This window comes from Neofelis nebulosa, chromosome 4 (assembly GCF_028018385.1).
Source record: "Neofelis nebulosa isolate mNeoNeb1 chromosome 4, mNeoNeb1.pri, whole genome shotgun sequence".
Taxonomy (NCBI): Eukaryota; Metazoa; Chordata; class Mammalia; order Carnivora; family Felidae; genus Neofelis; species Neofelis nebulosa.
Window position 1 is genome coordinate 155,288,656 of NC_080785.1, and position 22,944 is coordinate 155,311,599.

The 22,944-nt window shown below is 43.3% G+C and overlaps 1 protein-coding gene across 5 annotated transcripts in view; it reads right to left on the minus strand.

The window, feature by feature from the left end:
• Positions 1–509: 509 nt before the first annotated feature.
• The window catches only part of KIF15 (kinesin family member 15), an 80,282-nt gene continuing 57,847 nt past the window's right edge, over positions 510–22,944 (minus strand). Inside the window, exons 21-35 of one of the 5 annotated variants that reach the window (XM_058727277.1) lie at positions 21,900–22,050; positions 21,606–21,691; positions 20,542–20,611; positions 20,066–20,152; positions 19,149–19,253; positions 18,086–18,208; positions 13,444–13,590; positions 12,555–12,656; positions 12,121–12,285; positions 10,040–10,149; positions 7,237–7,309; positions 6,720–6,757; positions 1,774–1,939; positions 1,421–1,552; positions 510–1,092 (exon numbers count right to left, since the gene is read on the minus strand). In XM_058727277.1, the coding sequence (XP_058583260.1) occupies positions 1,030–1,092; positions 1,421–1,552; positions 1,774–1,939; positions 6,720–6,757; positions 7,237–7,309; positions 10,040–10,149; positions 12,121–12,285; positions 12,555–12,656; positions 13,444–13,590; positions 18,086–18,208; positions 19,149–19,253; positions 20,066–20,152; positions 20,542–20,611; positions 21,606–21,691; positions 21,900–22,050 (1,618 nt within the window). In that variant the 3' untranslated portion in view covers positions 510–1,029. The other 4 variants (XM_058727278.1, XM_058727279.1, XM_058727280.1 and 1 more) reach the window with 4 other exon arrangements.

Genomic DNA, 22,944 nt, shown 5'->3' on the forward strand with positions numbered 1-22,944 from the left:
CCACCGGGATGGCTATGGTAAGAAACCTGACCAGAGCAAGGGCTGAAGACATGGAGAAACTGAACGCCCTGCTGGTGGGAACATAGATGGTGCAACCAAATAGCACATCTGGAAAAGTAAACTGGCGTCTTAAAAAGCTAAACACAAACTTAGCGGCAATTCCACTCCTAGGTGTCTACTCAACAAATAGGAAACATAAGTCACCACCTAGATTTCTATACAAATATTTATAAGCCACATTATTCAGGGTAGCCCCAAACTGCCAACGGCTCAGATGTTCATCAAATGGTGAGTAAATACAATGTGGCCTATCCTTTCAATGAGAAAGTCACAACAAAAAGGAATGAAGTGCTAACACACAGAAGTTCCTGGGGGACAGCAGGCTTTGTTTGCTGTGTTCACTGACAACCAGTGCCAGGCGGAAGACGGACGCTCATTAAGTACAAGTTGAACGAACAAGCCTCTAACTCAGCTTTCCTAAGTGAACAATGTAAATCACTTTACGAAACTGTGTTTAAGGGATTTTATTACATTTTGAAAACTGGCCATATTTACAGTCATAAAAAAAATGCTCATGAGAATAAAGTAGGAATACAAAATAACCTGTATCAAACAAGTTTGCCTTTCATACATGCTACACGAACATGAACCTCATGGCAAGTCCTGAAACCACCACATATTGTTAGAGCTTCTGCTACAGGCCTCCGAGGAGAGTATGATAGCACCTAAGGAAGAAATGACCTGGCCAACACCCACCGCAAACCTTAGCTACAGGTTTTTATTTTAAAAAGGCAAAAGGTTTTCCCAGTATTTACAATCGATTTAAAGCTCTGAAATGGGGTGGTAACGTCTAAGCCCACTGCCACAGGGTGTGTGTGGATGCAGAACTTGAATGTCAGCCCTGCTGCCCCACACGCAGGAATCATGCTCCTTAATTCGGCTCTGTTAAATGCACAAGTGTAGGTCTTACTTTTGCAAGAAGAAAGAAAGCCTCCCAAGAGGTGATGCCTACGTAGTTGACCGAGATCCTTACGATTCATTTCTTTTCTTTTCTTTTAAAAATACATTTTCAGCACGCAACTTTTCAGTCTCCTAGGGAACACATTTTTTAAAAAAGGAAAAGAAGAAAAAAATTCAGGCTCTAAGTCTTACAGGAAGATATTCTTTGCATTAAGTTTATACGTCAAATTAAGATGACAATTTTCAATTCGTAAACTACTAAATGTTAAACAAGAAGCTGATGTGTAAGAGTATGATAACAGATTGAATGATGCTTGGAAATGACAATGAATGATTTTTTCTTTTTTTTAATTCTAAGTTCCCCCCCAAAAAACAGTTAAGTGATTCAATGATTAAACTTTAATTACACACTCATTCTAAAACCTGACTGAGTTTCTTTAGAATAATTTCCAGAGCTTACCTCGGCGAGCCTGACATTCTCCTTCTTCAGCCGCACCACGTACTGAATCTTCTGATGGAGGTTCTGGTGACCTACCAACTTTCCATTTTCCTCAGCAAGACTCTCCACCTGCTTCCTTAACATTTCCATCTCCTGCAGGCAGATCAATCCAGGGAGGGGAAAATGAACCGCTCTTAATTTTTCTCTTACAACAACATTATTTCATGCCTTCCAAAAGCACAGGGCATTAGAGGGCCCGGGTTCCCGGCTTTCTGACCAGACATCTCCACGTGTGCTAGAGTAGCTCTGAACCACAGGACGCGTGATCCTACACGTGTCCTAACTATATGCAAAAAACCAACACACAAATGCACCTGGAATATTCTCTCCTTTTCTTCATACAACTCTTCCAGCTTTGATCTCAGTTGTTCCTTTTCTTGGAATGCTTTGGATTCCAAAGTTCTGGTCCGGTCAACTTCCTCAGCCATTCTAAGGCAGTCCATTTCTTTGTTCTGAAGGGCACTCTGGACTTCCTCTAGGCTGTAGCAACAAATATCACTTTGTGGTATTCCAAAGGAACATAATTACAACAGTATTCAAATTAGACATTTTTCACCCAAGCCCAGAATTTTGATTTGAAAGTGTCACAAATTATTCAGCCCTCCCCTACTGACAGCCTAGGGAGATAGCGAGGGCTGCAGATAGGCTTTGTTGTTGTTACTTTACCAAAGACTTTCATTTTGGAAAACTCCTCAAACTATTTCTTAAATAATGAAAATTTAAAAGGTAAACTTTTGGATTCAGCCCATCTGGAGCAAATGTAATTTAAGTATTATGACGGTCTGCATCGTTTATTCAAGGCTCCATATATTAATCATTTTTTTTTAATGTTTATGCATTTTTGAGAGAGCACAAGCAGCGAAGGGGCAGAGAGACAGGGAGACACAGAATCTGAGCTGTCAGCACAGAGCCCAACACAGGGCTCGAACTCACAAACTGGAGATCATGACCGAGCTGAAGTCGGACGCTTAACTGACTGAGCCACCTAGGCGCCCCTATCTTAATTATTTCTGATTCCAAAAACTGGTTCTCAGACCATGGGACCTTAGTCATTTCTTCAAGGATGTGCTATTTAGAATTTATACACTTTTGAAAAGGAACATGAGGAACAAAGTTATCATGGAGTTCTATAGAATTTCACTGTTTTAATAAAATTGTGTGAATCCTAGAGGCTTCCCAAAAGAAACAAAGACTTCTTATTGTATTTTTATGCATATGGAATAGAAAGATTATTTAATGACATAATACTCTCAGAATTTAATATACCACTTAAGGCCAACTAATTTCAGGAGCAGTGTTTTCAGACTACACTCCGTGAAACCTCAGAAGAATAGCAGGGGGCGGAGGGCACGGACCTTTCCCCCAGTTCACTTGGAGCTGTTCTCCATTTGTCTTGTGTATTTTGCTCCAGTTTGATGAAAAGGTTCTGAGGCATGGCAGACCCTGCTGCTTACCCAAGGGGCCATTCCCTTACTTCCTTGCTTATAAGAACTCACTTTAGGGCGCCTGGGTGGCTCAGTCGGTTAAGCGGCCAACTTCGGCTCAGGTCATGATCTCACGGTCCGTGAGTTTGAGCCCCACGTCGGGCTCTGTGCTGACAGCTCGGAGCCTGGAGCCTGTTTCAGATTCTGTGTCTCCCTCTCTCTGACCCTCCCCCATTCATGCTCTGTCTCTCTCTGTCTCAAAAATAAATAAACGTTAAAAAAAAAAAAATTAAAAAAAAAAAAAAGAACTCACTTTATGTGGGGAAAAAGGGAAAAAAAAAAGGAGAAGCACATCCAGTTCCCAAGGGTTGGTAAAAAAAAGTAACTGGTCTAAACTAAGCATGGATCTCTCCACCCCACTGCCAGGTACCGGTTTCCTCAGCTTGCTGGAAGTGTTAATTCTGTCCACGAAGCACAGGCTGATTCTTGGGAGCTACTAGGAGCTTTTCCCCTGACAAAAGAAAGCCCTTTTGAACCCACCTCACCATAAGCCGGGATCCTCTTGTTTATGACATCTGGGGCTATGGCAGCCATCTCGTGGCAAAGAGGCCACAAGCAAGGGTGCCAAAAGCAAAAGAATGGTAAGGGTATGGGTCCCTGATGGCATTATTGAGTCAATGCACCTCCAGACTGCTTGTGGTATGAAACTAAACATCTCGTGCCTACACCACTGTTAGCTGGGAATTGGTTTCCTTATAGCTTTTTAAAGGAGCCTCACATACACAAATAGATAATAACATTATGGTAAAAATCACTGCTGTGGGTTGGGACCGATAAAACTGGGTGTGCCATTTTCTAGTGCATGCTTCTCTCGCACACAGTATCTTCTAGAGACAATGTATCACTCGAGACTCTTGGTCACTAGATTATGAAATAAATCACGTGCCAACTTACACAGCTTTTATTCTTTTTGCTAGAAGGTCTAAAATGGACATTATTTCTAAAATAGCCACAATTCTGGCTCGGAGCCTGGAGCCTGCTTCCGATTCTGTGTCTCCCTCTCTCTCTGCCCCTCCCCCGTTCATGCTCTGTCTCTCTCTGTCCCAAAAATAAATAAAAAACGTTGAAAAAAAAAATTAAAAAAAAAAAAGGGGCGCCTGGGTGGCGCAGTCAGTTAAGCGTCCGACTTCAGCCAGGTCACGATCTCGCAGTCCGTGAGTTCGAGCCCCGCGTCAGGCTCTGGGCTGATGGCTCGGAGCCTGGAGCCTGCTTCCGATTCTGTGTCTCCCTCTCTCTCTGCCCCTCCCCCGTTCATGCTCTGTCTCTCTCTGTCCCCAAAATAAATAAAAAACGTTGAAAAAAAAAAATTTTAAATAGCCACAATTCTCCACACTATACAGCTGGATTCTCATAGATCCTGTAAGTGATCAGTATTTCTATCCTAGCTCTACAACAGTCTGGGAGCCAGTCCCTGAACTGTATGTATGATCCAAGTATGAAACGAGCTCTGTTCCACATCTACACTCTTTGATGCTATGAAACAGATGACTGGGTAACAAATCTTTCACAAGATAGGTAGTTTTTGTCAGCTGATCACTAAAAAGAATTTTTGATGACAGATTATGTAATCTTTGATGTACTAACTTGGAGCTCAAATAATTAATTGTATGACAGGATTCTAACAAAATGTCTTCTGTTGTCATTTACTTACTATGTGAATAAGATTTCTCAGCGCATATAGTTGTAAAAACAGAAAGTAGGAATAGAATTGATACTGAATATGGTCTCATTCCAGAATTAAGTATAACAGAAAAATGAGCTAATTGAAGCAAGAGCACTAAAATGAAATGCACTGGGATATGCATTTCCAGTGAAATTTTACCAGGTATACTAATTATTTATAAAAACTTATAATAAATTTAGGACACTGTGAGTAATAATTGTAATGAATCCTCAAACCGGAAAAAAGACAGCACTAGAGCCATATGAATAAAAAACACTTACAAATTATTTCCCACTTATATAAATATTTTTGTTGCCAAGGGTACAAAAAATTTTCCAAACAATATGTTAAATTAGGATATAATTCTGTGTAGGTATGGAACGGAAACTCAGTCTGAAAGGAAAAGGAACAATGTACAATTTTAAGTTCAGGGGATTTATTCCCGTGTTGCTAAATGGATAGAAAGTAGCAAGTCAGTTGGATACGTTTAAAAGAACACCACCAGAGCTTTAATTCTACGGCCAGTTCAAGGTGAGACTTTTGATAGGACAATGGCTGGAACAAAAATGGAGACATGTCAGAAGTGGGATTCGAGCCCACACCTCCATGTGGAGACCAGAAGAAGCAGGAGCTTGAGGCTGGTGCCTTAGACCACTTGGCCATCCTGATGCCAAGATCTTTATTCCTAAATGGCACTATTTTCAGTATGAGGGAACTTCCATCCTTTCAATGAAAAATTTCAATGATTTCAATGAAATCAACTCAAAAATGTGCAAGAGGGTATATGGTGTTCCAAAAATCTCTTAAGAGGTATATATAACCAGTGAAAATGTTTGAGGACCTCTGTTCCAGATGAATATCTATTCAGGGTACACTACCTTTCTAATGTTTTACCATTTTATTTAACACCAACCAGTATACTTATTTTGAACTTGACAGAAAATACAGTATATCTTGTTCATCAAAAAAATGAAGCAGTTTATGGGGCCCCTGGGTGGCTCAGTCGGTTGAGCGTCCGACTCAGCTCAGGTCATGATCTTGTAGTTTGTGAGTTCAAGCCCCACATCAGGCTCACTGCTGTCAGCCTGTCAGCGCAGAGTCCACTTTGGATCCTCTGTCCCCCTCTCTCTGCCCCTCCCTCGCTTGCACTCTCCCCCCACAAAATAAATAAATAAGAAAAAAAAAAAGAATGAGGCAGTTTATAAGATTACATAAATATGAAAACTGTATGAATAAACTAAAAATCCTGTTTACAGAACACATGTAAAGAGACCCAAAGTCAAGACAAGAAGAAATCAGGAGTATTGATCTGTGGGTCTCAGGGGGCCTCAAGGTTTTATTTTTTAATTTAAAAAAAATTTTTTTTTAATGTTTATTCATTTTCGAGAGCGAGCAAGTGAGAGAGAGTAGGGGAGGGGCAGAGAGAGAGGGAGACACAGAATCCAAAGCAGGCTCCAGGCTCTGAGCTGTCAGCACAGAGCCCAACGTGGGGCTCAAACCCACGAACCACGAGATCATGAACTGAAGTCGGACATTTATTTATTTATTTATTTATTTATTTTTAATTATTTTTTTTTTTTTAATGTTTGTTTATTTTTGAGACAGAGAGAGAGACAGAGCATGAACGGGGGAGGGTCAGAGAGGGAGACACAGAATCTGAAACAGGCTCCAGGCTCCGAGCTGTCACTACAGAGCCTAGTGTGGGGCTCGAACTCACGGACTGTGAGATCATGACCTGAGCCGAAGTCGGCCGCTTAACCGACTGAGCCACCCAGGCGCCCCGGGCCTCAAGGTTTTAAATCAGAGGAAACCAGATGGCGTGAAAGAGTAACCAGGTCAGTTATACTGTTCTCACCATCCACGAGGAGAAAATTCATCAACTACTCAAGAGAAACGAAGCCTTCCGTGACACTTACTTCTTTAAGAATGTTTGGAATGGCTTCACGTGAGGAGCCCCATGAGCAAGTGGTGTTTAGGAAAACACCTGCTGTGTCGTGTCCACATACTACAGAAGGCAAGCAGTCACCTACCTTGTGGATACAGGAAGTATTTCCTCCCTGAGAGAAGAAAGAGAAGACCAAAAAGAACTTCAATTATGAAAGAGTGTACTTACTCTGCTTTCATTTTCAGCATCTCTTCAACTAATTTATTCTGTAATAAGATAAAAAAAAAAAAAAAAGATGGCTTAAGTTTTTACTGTTGCTAAGAAAAAGACTGAAAGTAAGCAGTTCATCTCCCTCACGATAATGAAATTAAACCAACATCTTTTTCTAATATCCCAACTGTGCACCCATAAAGGGAGTACATGTCTCTCAGACTTCATGAACTGTGCCCTGGGAGGCCTCACAAAGATGCCCCAAACTTCCTTCTATTCTAAATGCAAAACTGTGTGCAGACAACCGAGCAGCAGACTAACCGTGGAAACACATGAAGACAAATTCGCTCTCGATTATCAGTGAGGTCTAAAAACTGATGGTAAGTATCAATCTTAACAGTGGGAATACAGAAAAAACAAGTTTCAAAAGTAAAAATGGTTTCTAAAAAACATATAACCACAAATGCTAAGTATAAAAGCATTTCTTGGACAAGAAAAACAACTATTATGTAAAAAAAAAAAAAAAAAATTGTACCTTAGCAAGTCTTTCTTTGATCATTTCTTCTTGTTCATTCTTCAGTTGTTGATGACCTGGATTATTCTGTTGGCTGCATAGATGAGAAAGGGAGGAAGGGGACACACTGTTAAGCATATTCGAGTAGCAATTTCATATCTATTGTATGCAGCAATGCCAAATTCTGCAACGAAAAGCTAACTCTGGTGATTGGGCCAAGTTAGCACAGTTCACAAATGTGACTGATATATGGGGATGAAATAAGGCACCTCCCATGAATTCAGGATGCCCCTCATAAAAAATGAGGTGCACAGAGCTAGGGAATCTAATCAAGGCTTGGCTGAAAGTCAAATAGAAATTTAGCCAAGAATGGTATCTTATGAAGCTCAAATGTGAGCAAAAGGGGCTGAGAGATGGGTGGTCCAGAAGTCTGGTGATCAGCTGGGAGGGGGCATCTCTGGGTATGGGGAGGGTACCTTGGGCCGGCCTGGCACATTGGAGCCCCAACACTGCATTTGCTTGGATTTCATGGTCAGCTGGCAATTTTCTGATGACACTCTGGCATCCCATGTATGCTGACACCAGGAAGGGGATTCCCTGAGCACCAAACATAAATCTCTTGACGGAAAAGGAATGCTCCTCTATATAAAGAAAATTACATTCTGGACGATGTATCAGTATCATGTGAATTTGATTAATGTGAGTTCATTCCCTGTAAGCTTGACCAGGGCAGGATCATTAAATTGAGTGTCTGTGGGCAGCTCCTAGACCAGGGGGACATCCCCCAAGGAGAAGCTGCCTGAATGCCACAGGCTCCTCTAGAAATCTTTCTCACTGATGAGGAAAAGATCGTTTCTTGAAAGAAAGCAGAAGCTCCAGTAGTTTCTTTCATTTAATGAACCTGGCAGCCTAGACAGAAACGGTAATGAGACCTCAGTGAGGAAAACGCCCGGAATCATTAGGGAAGTGTTTTCTATGCTCTACTCTAAAAGTGGGTAAACTTTTTCCTGTCCAGGGCCAGACAAAATGTTCTAGGCTTTGGGAGCTGTGAGGTCTCTGACACAACTATTCCACGTGGCTGCTGTAAATGCAAAAGGAGCCACAGCAGTATTGAGATGAAACAGCGTGACTATGATCCAATAAAACTGTCTTTACCAAACGCGCTGTGGGCTGGATCCGACCCCAGAGTCAGTTTTCTCCCATTCTAATCTTTCAGGAAGGAGGTTATGTATGGCTCCTCATAAGGGACATGTGGCTATGAAATAAAGTGTGTTTTTTTTTTTAATTTTTTTTTAACATTTATTTATTTGAGAGACAGAGAGAGACAGAGCATGAGCATGTGGGGGGCAGAAATAGGAGGAGACACGGAATCTGAAGCAGGCTCCAGGCTCTGAGCTGTTAGCACAGAGCCCGACGTGGGGCTTGAACTCACAAACTGCGAGATCGTGACCTGAGCCGAAGTTGGACGCTTAACCGACTGAGCCACCCAGGCGCCCCGAAATAAAGTCTTTTTTACCTGCGATTTTATAAATGGGCTAGGAACATTCTATCTTCCATGCTCAAACTAGCTCTTGATAAAAGACAATGTACCAAGTACAATGTTCTTCTTTATTGGGGGCGGGGGGAGGGGAGGGGCGGGAGCATGTGGCCAGGCTGCGGACTACCTGCATTGGAATCACCTGGAAAGGGAAGTGAAATCCCCGAGAGGGGCGCTACTAAAATGAGCATGTCCGGTGCTCACTGAAACCTGAAGCATTTAGGAAAGGACCGTCAGCACAGCCACCACTACCGTCTTCCAGTATCTGTTGTCTCCGTCAGGTTTTGGACAGAGCATCTCAGGCCCACTTCCGGGCAGGGAAGGGGAACTGCAGGAGGGGAGAGTGTCTGCCCGAGACCTGCTGGCAGCAGCAGGAACAGCAGGCACCCCTCATCTGGGAAGCTGAATTCAGTAAGGGCCTTCATCCCAAATGGAGACCTCTCTCTGCTTCACTTCCACTTGCTATACGATTTTCCTGGTCACCCTCATCTCTAAGCCCTCACTCAGAAAAGTTCACAGAAGGGCAGGATCATAATTCCGCCTTGTATACCTAATATCTGCCACTTATTGACTGACTCCCTTCTGCCAACCACTGTAACCAGCACTTTATACATGTTATTTTTGGTGTTTAAAACACCTTGTGAGAGAGCTATCATTTTCCTCATTTTATGGCTAAGGAAACTAAGTCACTAGAAGTCAAAAACTGTGCCCAAAGTCATAGGACTTTCAAGTGTCAGCGATAGGACAAAGCCTAGCTGCCTGGGACATACTGCCCTGTCACTAGCAAATACAACTAGAAAGCGCCTTGGCTAAAGGCAAACCACCTGCACAGAGATACCCAAACCCAAGGGAATGCTCCTCAGTAAAGCTCCTTCCTGCGCAGGAGCATTCCCTGGACCACGAGTCACGAAGCCAAAGAAACTGGTAGGAAATCCTCCCTTTTTCTGCTGGCCCTCTTGAACCTTCTCTGTTGCTTCCCCACCCCAACCCCCTTTTCTTAAAATAGAAGTAGACAGTTTGGTTCAAATTTTTCACAGGTTTCAAATTCATTTCAATAGCTCTACAACAATGCGAAGGTTAACAGAGTAGGTGATACCATGAAGGCCTATTCTCCCACTCAAAAAAGGGACCCCCTCATCAGACCTGACTCCAAAGCAACTGACAGAGCACCCCCTGGACTGGGGGTGAACGCTGCGCATGCCGTGAAACCAATTTCAACCGCTTTTACCCAACTGTACACGGGCAGGCCAAGATTTAGCCCACAGAGTTCTGGTGGCTCTTTCTCACCTCTTGTGTTTTTCCCTTTCAAGATCATCCAGCTGACTTTGCAGCAGCCAGTTCCTTTCTCTTAGCTGCTCAGCTTCCAGGCGGAGGTTTTCCATTTCACACAACTGCTCCTAAGAAGACAGCAAATCATGTCTTTTTAGAAGACACATTGTAGTAGGTGTTATTTTGCTCCCCAAGGCCACAAATGAGACACATATTCATCTTTTTAGCCCCTTCCTATGCACGGAACACTGCACTGGGTGTCGCTGGATAACAAGTAGACCACGACAAGCTTTTGGGGATTTTCACACCCACAGGGTGTTAAACATAGTCTCTTATCAATAGCACACAATTCATTAAAATGCCTTTATGAAAAATGACGGCCAAAAGTCCATACTTTGATAAACGTTCTATTTGATTCTATTTATAAATTTTTTTTTTCAACGTTTTTTATTTATTTTTGGGACAGAGAGAGACAGAGCATGAACGGGGGAGGGGCAGAGAGAGAGGGAGACACAGAATCGGAAACAGGCTCCAGGCTCCGAGCCATCAGCCCAGAGCCCGACGCGGGGCTCGAACTCACGGACCGCGAGATCGTGACCTGGCTGAAGTCGGACGCTTAACCGACTGCGCCACCCAGGCGCCCCTGATTCTATTTAATAAATTCTAATTAAAAACAAAACTGATAGAGGGAATAGAGTCAGTAATACTGTAAAAACGTTGTATAGTGACAGGTGGTAACTACACTTGTGGTGAGCACAGCATAATGGATGGAACAATGCTGTACACGGTGTGCATCTGATGTGCCACAGCCATTGCTCAAAATCCTCAAGTGAGCTCTAATTTGAAAATCACGGGCATAACCATCCAGAAGAAATAAATGCTTGTCTGCAAGGGGTGTCCTTTTCCATTTACTTCTCCTTGTCCATTGTCTGATTTCTTTTAAGCTGACCCAATTTCCTCTGAGTACTAAAATCATGCCAATCTGGGTAACAGCCACATTCCTTGGCAGATTGAGAGCTGCCCTAATTAAAAAGGCAAGGAGTGATCCCCTCCACGAGGAACAAAGCTTGAGAGACTATCTTTGTATACTTCACATCACTTGGTTACAGGAAGCTAATTCTGTTCCTGAACAAAACCTCGCTCCAGAGCCAAGGCCTCACAGCCTAAATGCGATCTTCTGTGAAGCATCCTATCTACTCCACCCACACCCGTCCACACCTCCACACCACACACCTCCCTCTCCTCGATATTCCTCGAAACACACTCTCCCTGTGCAGAATAACCATAACCCCAAGTCCCTGAGTAAAAAAAAGTAAAACAGAAGTTTAAAGGAATGGCAAACAAGAGGAGATTATTAACTACCTGAGACAAAAGCGAATCTCTAGAATATACAGAGAATGCCTACAAATTGTTAAGGGAAAGTCCAATGATAGCAAGACGGGCGAAGGATAGAGGTCAGAGAAACAAAACGTGCTCCATCTTACTCTTTTTTCTTTTTAAGTTTTTTTTAATGTTTATTTACTTTTGAGACAGAGAGAGACAGAGCATGAACAGGGGAGGGTCAGAGAGAGAGAGAGACGCAGAGTCCAAAGCAGGCTCCAGGCTCCCAGCTGTGAGCACAGAGCCCGACGCGGGGCTTGAACTCGCGGACCGTGAGATCACGACCTGTGCTGAAGTCGGACGCTCAACCGACTGAGCCACCCAGGTGCCCCTCCATCTTATTCTTAATGAGAAAAATACAAATTTACAACTGTAGCAAGACAGCGTATTTAGCTATGAACCTGGCAAGGATGTAAGTCAGGCGGCACCGTGATCAGAGTAGCTGGCACAGCCTGTGTTTGACAGCATCGTAGAAACAGGGAGATGACGGCTGCAGACTTGGTTATATGGAAACGTGGCTACCGTGAGAGCCTCCAGGGACCGTCAGCCAGGTAGTCTGCAGTCGGCGGGGAGAGGAAGGCTTTTCTGCGTGCCCTTTATTTAGTTCTGTGCCTGTTGAATTTTGTACCCTCAGTAACCATGAAAGATACTGTTTCTTTTGTTGATTCTGGATACTGTTTATTTGAAAAGACTTTTTTTGAAAAAGATGATCCAGTTACCTTCATTCTGAGGATTTCAGCATTTTTGACTTCTCGGTCTTCGTTTAGCTTTGCGACAAGGTGTTGCAAAGAAACCTTAGACGCTCTTCCGTCTTCTATCTCTTGTTCTTGGGTTTCTAGGAGTTTTGCCAAGTGTGTTTGAAAGTGAGGTGGTGTTCTAGGGCTCTAAAATAAAATCAAATTCCATGCAAACACCTGATTAAGTGATATTTTATAAAGATTTCATTTCAAATGAAAACACTTAGCTATTCAGCCTGTCATTCTAATTCCTGTGCAAGTGAAACAAATAAAACACCAGTACCTTTTTATCAAGTAAAGAGCAGAAAAGGTACTGGCGAAAATCTCTTTCTATAAAAACACAAAGCTACAGTCCTAGTAATGCCCACACTTGCAATCCCTCATGAAACCGTTCCATGTCCCCAGAGCACAGGTACCTGGGGATGCTCGGCAGCAGAATCCATTACGTGTTCGAGCTGTCTCACTTTGAAGTTATATTCATTCTTTTTCTGTTCTATTTCCTCTTTCTTCTGGTTTAGCTGAGAAAATCGAACAGATGAAGGTGGCAAGTTAGAGCTGGGCACATGGTCCGGTCAGAACAGACAAATTTCCCAAGGTGTGAGGATACAGACTTTTCACATGATTTTCTTAGGCTTTCATTAAATACTGCTTGAAAAGCAGTAAGGTGTTAAAACCAAGCCAAACCACGGCAATGCTCACAGTCCGTAGCTGTCGGCCCTGCGGCTGCCGTTCACATCCGTTAACGCTGGTTGCTGCTACAACCCTCCCCTCTCCCTCTCTCCCACAGACTTATTTACACTTTTTTTAAAAAACATTTTTAATGTTTACTTATTTTGAGAGGAAAAGACAGCATGAGCGGAGGAAGGGCAGAGAGAGAGGGAGAGGGAGAATCTGAAGCAGGCTCCACACTCAGCACGGAATCCGATGCGGAGCTCAATCTAACACTCGTGAGATCACGACCTGAACCAAGATCAAGAGTCGGACGCTTAACTGACAGAGCCACCTGGGTGCTCCTAAAAACAACTTTTTAAAGCTTCGCTGTTAATCAAAGGGTCGTTTGAGGAAAATAAAATGTAAAACAGCAGCCAAAAGGAGGATACAAGTCAGCCATAACCTTGCCCCAGAGGTTAGAACTTGCTGGCGCGTGTCAGGGGGCCGAGGGTGGGCAGAGAGGCAGCCGAGCAAGTTGGAACACACGTGAGCAACCAAGTTGTTCAGAGCCCACGGCGCAGCCTGACCACCTAAGTGCCCTGTTGGCCCACCTTGCTGTATACAGAGAGAATGAGCCGCGGCACTGGACCTCACCTCGTGCTGAAGTTCTTGGATCAGGGCCTCCTTCTTGGCCATCTCCTCCTGGGCAGACTGCAGCAGCTCTGAGTGCTTCTTCGAGGCCTCGGTGAGCTTGTTCAGTTGCTCGGTGGCATGAGCCAGGTCCTCGCAGAGCATATCCCTCTGTCGGGATGATCCCCGCAAAGAAAGATTGCTTTCATAATTGTATACTCCACTAAGGATTTGCAAATCACTAGTATGTGCAAATTGCAAAAGGTTAAAAAGTCTTAAATAAGAACTTTTAACTTTTTTTTTTTTGCTCATGTGCTAATCCAGTCCAAAGCAAACAAGCAGTTTGTTTGTTTATTTATTTATTTTTAACATTTACTCATTTTTTGAGAGACAAAGAGAGACAGTACAAGAGGGAGAAGGACAGAGAGAAAGGGAGACACAGAATCCAAAGCAGGCTCCAGGCTCTGAGCTGTCAGCACAGAGCCCGACGCGGGGCTCAAACTCACAAACCGTGAGATCATGACCTGAGCCGAAGTCGGACGCTTACCTGACTGAGCCACCCAGTCACCCCATTTAAGAACAGGTCTAAAGAGAAACATTACAGGAAATTCCTACAGGTATCCCAATTGGGGTTCCAGTGCATTCCACCCCTTTTGCTTAATACTGAACATTTCCTCTGACCCCCCAGGATCTCAAAGCTGATCGATCACTCTTTCCGTATGAGGACTCCAGAAACAGGTCCCTAGCTTACCTGCTGTCTGACCAATTGACTCTAGTCTTTTACACATTAGAAGGTAAATAGCTATAAAGATGGGTACCCCTCAGCCAGCTGGGGAGGGGCTGGGCAGTCACCAGGTAGTGATACATTGTCATAGGCCATCAGAGTTTCAGAGGAGTAGCTTGATGGAAAGTGGCAGAGAGAATTAGAAGTCCTGTGGGTTGCATACATAATTCCTGTGTACACAGCATGTAATCCCTATCAAGTTAGAGCAGAATCTGCTCACTCTAACTTTCCAAATGTGCATGTATATATGTACGTATACATATTTATCACTATAAATATGTTAACATGTATAATACTGCATATAACAGGTATATGTGATATATATTAATATGTGTATCACCTAAAAAAATGTACGTACATATATAAATGATAGGATATAAAAGTATGTGGAAAATGTTTGTAATACATCAGGCATACATGCACACACACACACATACTTGATGTATCACAAACACTTTTCCACATATTCATTCTTTTATCACATCATTTTTCATTGGGCGGGCTTGAGTTCATCTTAAGTATGCACCACAATTTAGCCCATCACTGAATACTTTGGCTGATTTGAATTTTTCACTATCATATGCATTATATTCTCATACCTAGAGAATACCTAGATTCTTTCTTTTTTAAAAATTATTTTTTAACATTTATTTATATTTGAGAGAGAGAGAGAGAGCGCGCACGCGTGAGCGGGGGAGGAGCAGAGAGAGAGGGAGACACAGAATCCGAAGCAGGTTCCAGGCTCCGAGCTGTCAGCACAGAGCCTGGCATGGGGCTCGAACTCATGAACCGTGAGATCGTGACCTGAGCAGAAGCCAGATGCTTAACCAACTGAGCCACCCAGGCGCCTCCCTACTAGATTATTTCTTTAGGCTAATTTCTAAAAAGTGCAAACTCAAAGCATATGCAAAAAAATTAAGGCTGTGTATTACTAGACCACCTCCCCAAAGGCTGAACTTAAACTTCATCACAAGTGTCAGTAATCACCCTTCTCTGCATATCTTAATATTTACTAGCTGTAAGATCAAAAGGTAGCTTTGTGCTTAATTTTGCATTTCTTTTAGCAAGGTTTCTAGGCCACTATCTTCTTCCTGGGGGAGCTGCTCATGCACCTTCCTGTATCCATTCACCACCAGGGTGTGTCTGTCCTTTCTTGAGTATTCTGACCTAAAAGCTCTTCTATGGATTAAGGCAAGGACCCCTTTGTCATCAGTTGTAAATACTTTAGCTGAGGAAGCCAGGTGATTAGTAAAAGGGGGAACGTGAAGTGACTGTGGGATGATTCCCCTCGAATCTAAGATACTTCAATATGCACTGTCACACGTTTTTTAAGAGAAGAACAAGAAAGACACAGGAGACAAAGGGAGTAAGGAAGAGCCTGGAGGTGAATTGTACTGAGCTCCCATCATTAGCCACTCCCACTCAAACAGCCAGGCTTCCCTCCACACTTGGGCAACAGGCAGTGTGGAACTGAAGATTTAGTCCCCATTTTATACTTGTACAAGACCTTAGGGTGTGACTTTTGTGTGCTACTTTCCACTTTCTTTTTTTTTTTTTTAATGTTTATTTATTTATTTTGAGAGGAGTGGGGGGACGGACAGAGAGAGAGAGAAGGAGAGAGAGAATCTGAAGCAGGCTCTGCACTGTTAGTGTGGAGCCCGACGTGGGGCTCAATCTCACAAACTGTGAGATCATGACCTGAGCCAAGATCAAGAGTCAGATGCTTAACTGACTGAGCCACCCAGGCACCCCTAAATTTCTTTTTTTTTTTTTTTTAATTGAAGTACAGTTGACACTGTGTACAAACTTTCCAACTCACCTCCTAAAAATACCGCCAGCTCCCACGGACTGAGCAACTCACAAGCTGCCAGTCAGTTCCCAAGCCCTTTCCATGTGTCACCTCATTTCACCTCCTCTTAGGCACTAGGCGGCAGTGTTATCTCTGCTCCAGAGACGTGACGAATGAGGCAGAGACAAGTGTAACTTTCAAAGCGTCACACCGCCAGGACTCAGACTCCAAAGCAGCCAGCTCCGCAGTCTGTGCCCTAACAGCTTTTTACTCTTGTCTTGTGCTCCTGCGGCCTGGACTGTCCTTGTCTATTTTCATCTCCTTGCACTGCAGGTGTGTTAGCTTCAAGTCCTTTCTGGCATACAGGAGGCTAGAAATACAGACTCCTGGGTAAATCTGCCTTGGAGATCTATCCCCACAGGTTCTAAAGCTCAAAACTAGCGCATACACCGTGTGTTTCACCAACTTTCCCCAGGCCGTTATTTCTCCATCTCAGACGTACAAAGAACCGTCTTCGGTCACTGTGGCTAGAGCCCTCGGCACGCACTCTGCTTGCTGTTGCCACGGCACACGTCCTGCGGACCCCGCAACTGCCTGCTGAACTTCTAAAGCACTGCTCAGTTCTAGCTTGCCAATATTCCCACCACCACTTCTGGGCTCTGGCCTTTTCGCCTTTGGCCTGGGCTTGAAGTCTATGCAGCCGACACTCTTGGAGACGCTCCGTGACACAGACTCCATCCGTCTCCACCTCAGCTCTCCCCCCCACAGCCGGACAGGCCCCACCAACACCCACAGCCCCCTCCCTAGCGAAGCCTTGTGCAAATACTATCTCCTTTGGGAAGTGCTCTGCGATTTTGGCACAGTCACTCCCCTCCTCCCTTTCCTGTGCTCCCAGATCCTTTGTTAGATCAAGATACATTTAACTCTTAAAGTAGATAGCACATTTTGACGTAAGTAACAGTGTTTCAGTCATTCTTCCAGGCAAGGACAAATGGTAGGCGGGCTCAATAAATATTTGTTGTTTCTTTCATGGATAGCATAGTTTAGCAAGAAAGCTTTACTTCTAAAGCAACCACAGAGTAGTATATATGGTGGGTTACCATTTGTGTGAGAAAAAGAAAATTAAATGTATATGGGATTTGCCTAACATGTCTCTGGAAGTAGGGCATCTGGGTGGCTCAGTTGGTTAAGCGGCCAACTTTGGCTCAGGTCATGATCTCATGATTCACGGGTTCGAGCCCCACATCGGGTTCTCTGCTGTGAGCGCAGAGCCTGCTTCAGATCCCCTGTCCCCCTACCTCTCCCTCCCCCATTCACACTCGCTGTCTCAAAAATAAACATTTATTAAAAAAAAAAAAAAAATCTCTGGAAGGATACATGACAGAATATCTACTGCTTTATGTAATTTGAATTTTGAGCCATGCGACAGTACTGCTTGCTTGCTTGTTTATTTACTTACTTATTGAGAGAGAGAGCGAGAGAGAGAGAGAGAGAGAGAGAGTGAGCTTGCGCACGTGGAGGGGAGGGGCAGAGAAAGAGGGAGAGAGAATCTTAAGCAGGCTCCATGCCCAACGCAGAGCCTGACTCGGGGCTCAATCTCACCACCCTGGGATCATGACCTGAGCCAAGATGGAGACTTGGCCGCTCTACTGACTGAGCCGCCCAGGCGTCCCAGTACTGCTTCATTTAAAAATAGACACATTTACACCAACAACGAAAAATTAAAACCCACTTTAGCTAAAACCTACCTCAGCTGGTTAACCTGTTAACCTGATCTTTCTTTGCTCCCTGCTGCTACCACTCCACCAAGTAAACGCAGTGGCCACTCTGCTCCCCTTTGGGAAGAGGGTCAGTTACAGGAACTTACCAGGTGTTAGCACAAATGAATGCATGTCAACTGGATAAAGTATAACAATTTTAGTGTTATCTATTACTGGCCTAACTACCCTATGGGAAAATGGCTCTAATTATGACTTGTCCCTTTAAAAAGCCCTCTATTTCTTCATTAATAACCTCCACACACACATACACATACAAACATTGACAAGGAAAAAGGCAAAAAAGAGTCAGAGTCAGGATGTGTTAACATGTACCTCTATGTCCTCAGAGAGTATTCTCAGTCTAAGGGCTTCTTTCAGGTCCAGAATCTCCACTTCCTGTTTCTTAATCAACACTTTGCTCTCTTCCTTGTCAGCCAAAGCAGAGTTGTGTTTGCACTGCAGAAAGAAAGTTGTAAGAGCTGTCTGCTTTCCTGTGCTTATTTTTTCACTAAAATAACAAGAGGGAGTCTGAGCTCCGAGGTGATGATGAGACTAACACAAATAGTTCAATAACAATTTATTGGCCAAACGAATGGAAGGATAAGTGCATGAACGATAAAGAGAAGTCAAAAAGTCCCACAGGGAGCGGTGAAAAACCACTCAGGTTTTCTTACTGTTTTTTGGTCATCTCTGCCCCTAACAGTGGGGCTCAAACTGCCGACCCAGAGACCAAGAGTCGCACTCTTCACCGACTGAGCCAGCTGGTCGCCCCATATTAATAAATTATTATCGCACCTTGATCAAGAAACTGCCTTCAGCAACAAACGTGAGAACAGCAACCTCCCTTTGTAGCAGAGGAATGACCAACGTGGGCAAAAAAACTTCACCTTGACCCAAGGTGAGGAGGAAGCACCAACATTCAACTCAGATACGTGCGCGCGTGAGGGGGAAAGTAGTTACTCGTAGAAAATACTTACTTGAGGAAACCAGAAAGTCCAATAATGGAAAAACTCACTCGCTATACAAGGAATGTCTCTGAACTTAACCAAAATGTGTCATTGTTTTTCCTCAAAGCAACGAAGGAACACCACATACCCTTAACTATCACAGATTACAACCGGCCTGCTTCTGATCAGCAATTCCCAATCGGTGCACACAGAGCACTGAACTCAGGCCAGGCCGGGACGATCAGAGCAGGGCGGCAGCGGGCACCGCCTCGCAGGGGTCAGCATATTAAGTTCTGTAAGTTCTGCGAATCCAGAAACCTGTTGAGGCTTTGACTAGGATTTCCAAACCGATTTGACCACAGCAATCCTTTTGTTCTGGTGTAGCATTTGTCAAACTCTTGAAGAATCCGGGAAGTGCTCAAATGTATCTTGTCGGTTACAGAACTTACACTGATGTCCTTCAGTTCTTGCTTCAGGGTGTCTATGGTTTCTGTTTTTTCACACACCGATGTTCTCAGCTCCTGGATCTGGCTCATGAGGTCAGCTACAACTTCCTGATGAGGAGAGAAACAATGTCTTCACACCCAATGACATTAAGGAGGAGACCATTACTGAGGTAAACAACAGTTTACCTCTCCGAAAGAAAACAGGAGAAGTCCATTTTGTTTTAGCAAAATACGTCACATTATATTATTATCAGCTTGTATATTAATGGCCTTACTCTATTTTATTTAATCATTTGCTTTGGTTTTTCTGAATGAATTATAGGTAGGCATATAAGAAATTTATACCTGATTTTATACTTGGACATGCATATTTCATTTACTATCCTAATTAAAGACAACACACCAGAAATCTGACAGTTTGTATCATGGGACTCAGTCAACCAGAAAGGCTCACACTAACAGCAGCCTAGTAAAGAGAGGCAGGATGGGTTTTAGAAACAGTGCCACCAGCGGGCCACCTGGGTGGCTCAGTCGGTTAAGCGTCCGTCTCTTGACCGCAGCTCATGTCATGATCTCATGGTTACTGGGATCAAGCATGCTTAAGATTCTCTCTCTCCTTCTCCCTCTACCCCCACCCCAAAATAAAAAAAAATATTAAAAAATAATAAAAATAGAAACAGTGCCATCAGAAGTAGTAGAACAGTTTCCTCTTGAAGTTACATGGAGAATTAATAATAATAATAATAATAATAATAATAATAATAATAGAAGATCCCCTTCTCTGCCAACCTTGGAAGACAAACAAGGCCTAAGTGTCTACAGGAATGCCAGCTACCAGTCACCCTGCGGGCAGGGGACGGGAACATTAAAGCCTCACTTATGAAGAAAATAAAGAGGATTCAGCTTCAACCTCTACCAACCTTGTCAGCGTCTCTAGACTTTTCCAGAGAACGAATTACTTTTTCGGTAGCATATAAACTCTCTTCCAGTTTCTGTACTTTTGCCATCTATGGGGAAAAATAACTATTTTTAGAAAAAGAATTAAATTCCAAAGCCAACCACATACACATATAGGGGGGAAAAAAAAGAAGTTGAAATCTCCTTTTCATATTGTATGGTGCTCATCAGGTAACACTTGAAAAGGAGAAGCTGGGTTAAAAGGCATTGATTCTGTGGGTCTCCACCAGGAGGCCACCAACAAAGTATGATTATAGCTTTCCAAGGAGTTAGAAAAACAAGAGTTCAAAAATAATACAACCAACCAAAAAGCCCATCTATTTTTACTACCTATTTTCGACACCTGAGAGCTGAAACCTTGTTCATAATGCACCTCTCCAGACACCGGACCGGGAGTTACAGACCTCAAAGGCTAGAATTAAGAGCACAGATCACTCACCTGCTGCTCGCATTTGGCTATCTCTTTCTGTTTCTCCTGGTGCACAACCTCAAGAACTTCTAATATTTCTCTGAAAGAAAAGAATGATCTTTTTTACTCATGACTTCATCCAATGGAAACAGGAAGTGAGTGCATTTGTACAGAAGAGATTCCGTGAACGGCAACGGAACTTTGTTTGGCACACGCTTGGCATCAGGCATTGCGTTCCAGCAGGAGTCAAGATCTAAACCCGTTTCTTCAACAAACCAAAGAGAACCTATCTTTGTGCTACGAGTTTCTCTTTCTTTGGCACACTCAGGACTTGCTGACATAAGCACGTGTTTATTACCTATCTCTCTGTGCTAGAATGTGAAACTCACGGGGATGGGGATATTTTGTTCACTGTCTTACCTCTAAATAAGTGTTCTGGCACTTACCAGAATAGTGCCTGGCTTGTTGGATATCACCTAGTGTTTGAACAACTAAATGGTTAACTGTTTCCCAGCTAAGATGTATGCCCACTAGATGTAGTTACCTCCGTATCCCCAGGCCTAGAAGAGAAGCCGAGTCATACTGAAAACTCTACAGGTATCTGCTGAATAAACAAATACTTCCTCTTGCTACTACAGTAATGATCATCCTGCTGGCTGAGGCCAGGAGACTGACAGAGATCACCAAGGAAAAGAACTTGGAGAGATAGGCAAGGACAATGGCATTCCATATTAAAGGACCAAGAGAAAAACAGAGCAGCTAGAAAAAGAATAGTAGAGACAGAAATAAAAATCAGTCCCCACCTTCCAGTTATAAAAATACCGAGATTTATTTATAGAAGGACCAGAGTTCTGATCACCATCAACTGCTATTCATTTCAAAAGTAGCATAGCTACTTCCTGAATGCTTTTGAAAAATTAAGTTTCTCTACATAGCCTCTTATACAAAAGAATCGGATATTCATTTTGGAATGTTTTAAAAAAATAACCTTACAGGGCATCAGCAATAAAAAAAAAACCCAAACAACTCAAGATAAAGAATGTGATAGTAAATGATACTCTAGTCAACTAATGGAAAAGATAAATAGCACTCACTTAGAACTGTTTTCTTTATCTTCTTCAAATTGTAATAATAATTTGTTATTGCGTTCTTTTTCTGCCTCAAAAAGCTCCACCAAATTCTAAAAGACAATGTTATATTAGATTTTAAGAAATTGTTACTAGCAATGCACAGTCAACAAACACATCAAGTACCTTCTACGTTGGCAGGCACGAGGGGCCAGTACAGAAGTTAGGAAGAGGTCAATAAATAGGCCTTGCCCTGTGCTCCAGGGAACAATCACACATTCAGGACAAATTCATCAATAACCAATACCTTTCTTAACTTACATTCAGATCTGATTTCAGAGTTTCATTTTCATTTTTGCAGTTTTGGAGGTTTTTTGAAAGTTGGTCAATTTCAAACTTCATTACTTCTTGTAAGTTGTCATAGGAATCCTGTAGGCAGGCTTTGCTCTCAAGAAGCTTTTCCTTTTCTAATCTTTATCAGGAAAACATTTTTACAATGGTCAATATAAACATCAAATGTAGTTCTGCGAGTTCAATTACCGGCAGTTCCACTGCTCCTGTCTACAGACCGTGCCCAACTTACAGAAGCCTTGACTGACGTGACCGTGTGTGGGATGCCCACGATGCACAAACACGTGACACACAATGGACCACAGAGCAGTGTGACGGGGCCGGAGGAGACAGGGTGGGCATGTTAGCTTGAGCCATATACCTCCTCATTCTGCCTCCCATGGTCTCAACCAGACATGTTTAACTCGTGGGCCATTTTGAGTCGTGGATTCATTTTAGGGAGTTCCAGACCTAACCCTTCCTTACGTAAGCTAGGAAATGGCCGTTCACTTAATTCTGTTGACACCTCACCTCTATTCATTCATCACATATCCTCTCAATTCTAGGAAGATTTTAAGATGGCAAACGTGGCTTTGGTTTGAGCAAGAGAGTAACTCCCTCAGAAAGAACCATTTCTTAATTCACGTGATTATTGTTTCCCACTTCTGAGGTTCTCATCCTCTCGTTCTGCTCTGCACCTGCTGTGACAGGCCCAAACATCCAGGGCTCGGCCAAGAACTAGTGAACAATGAACCTGACTCTGCACCATCCAAAAGAGATGTCCCAGCTTGTCACCAGATTAGGCAGGGATTCATCTGCTTTACTTGCTGAAAGCAGAGCAGAAGTGGCACATTACAAGGTGGGACGGGGGTGTCTGGGTGGCTCAGTCGGTTAAGCGTCCGACTCTTGATTTCGGCTCAGGTCATGGTCGGTTTGTGGGTTTGAACCCTGCATTGGGCTCTGTGCTGAGAGCGTGGAGCCTGCTTGGGATTCGCTCTCCCTCTCTGCCCTTCCCCTGCTCATGTGTGCTCTCTCT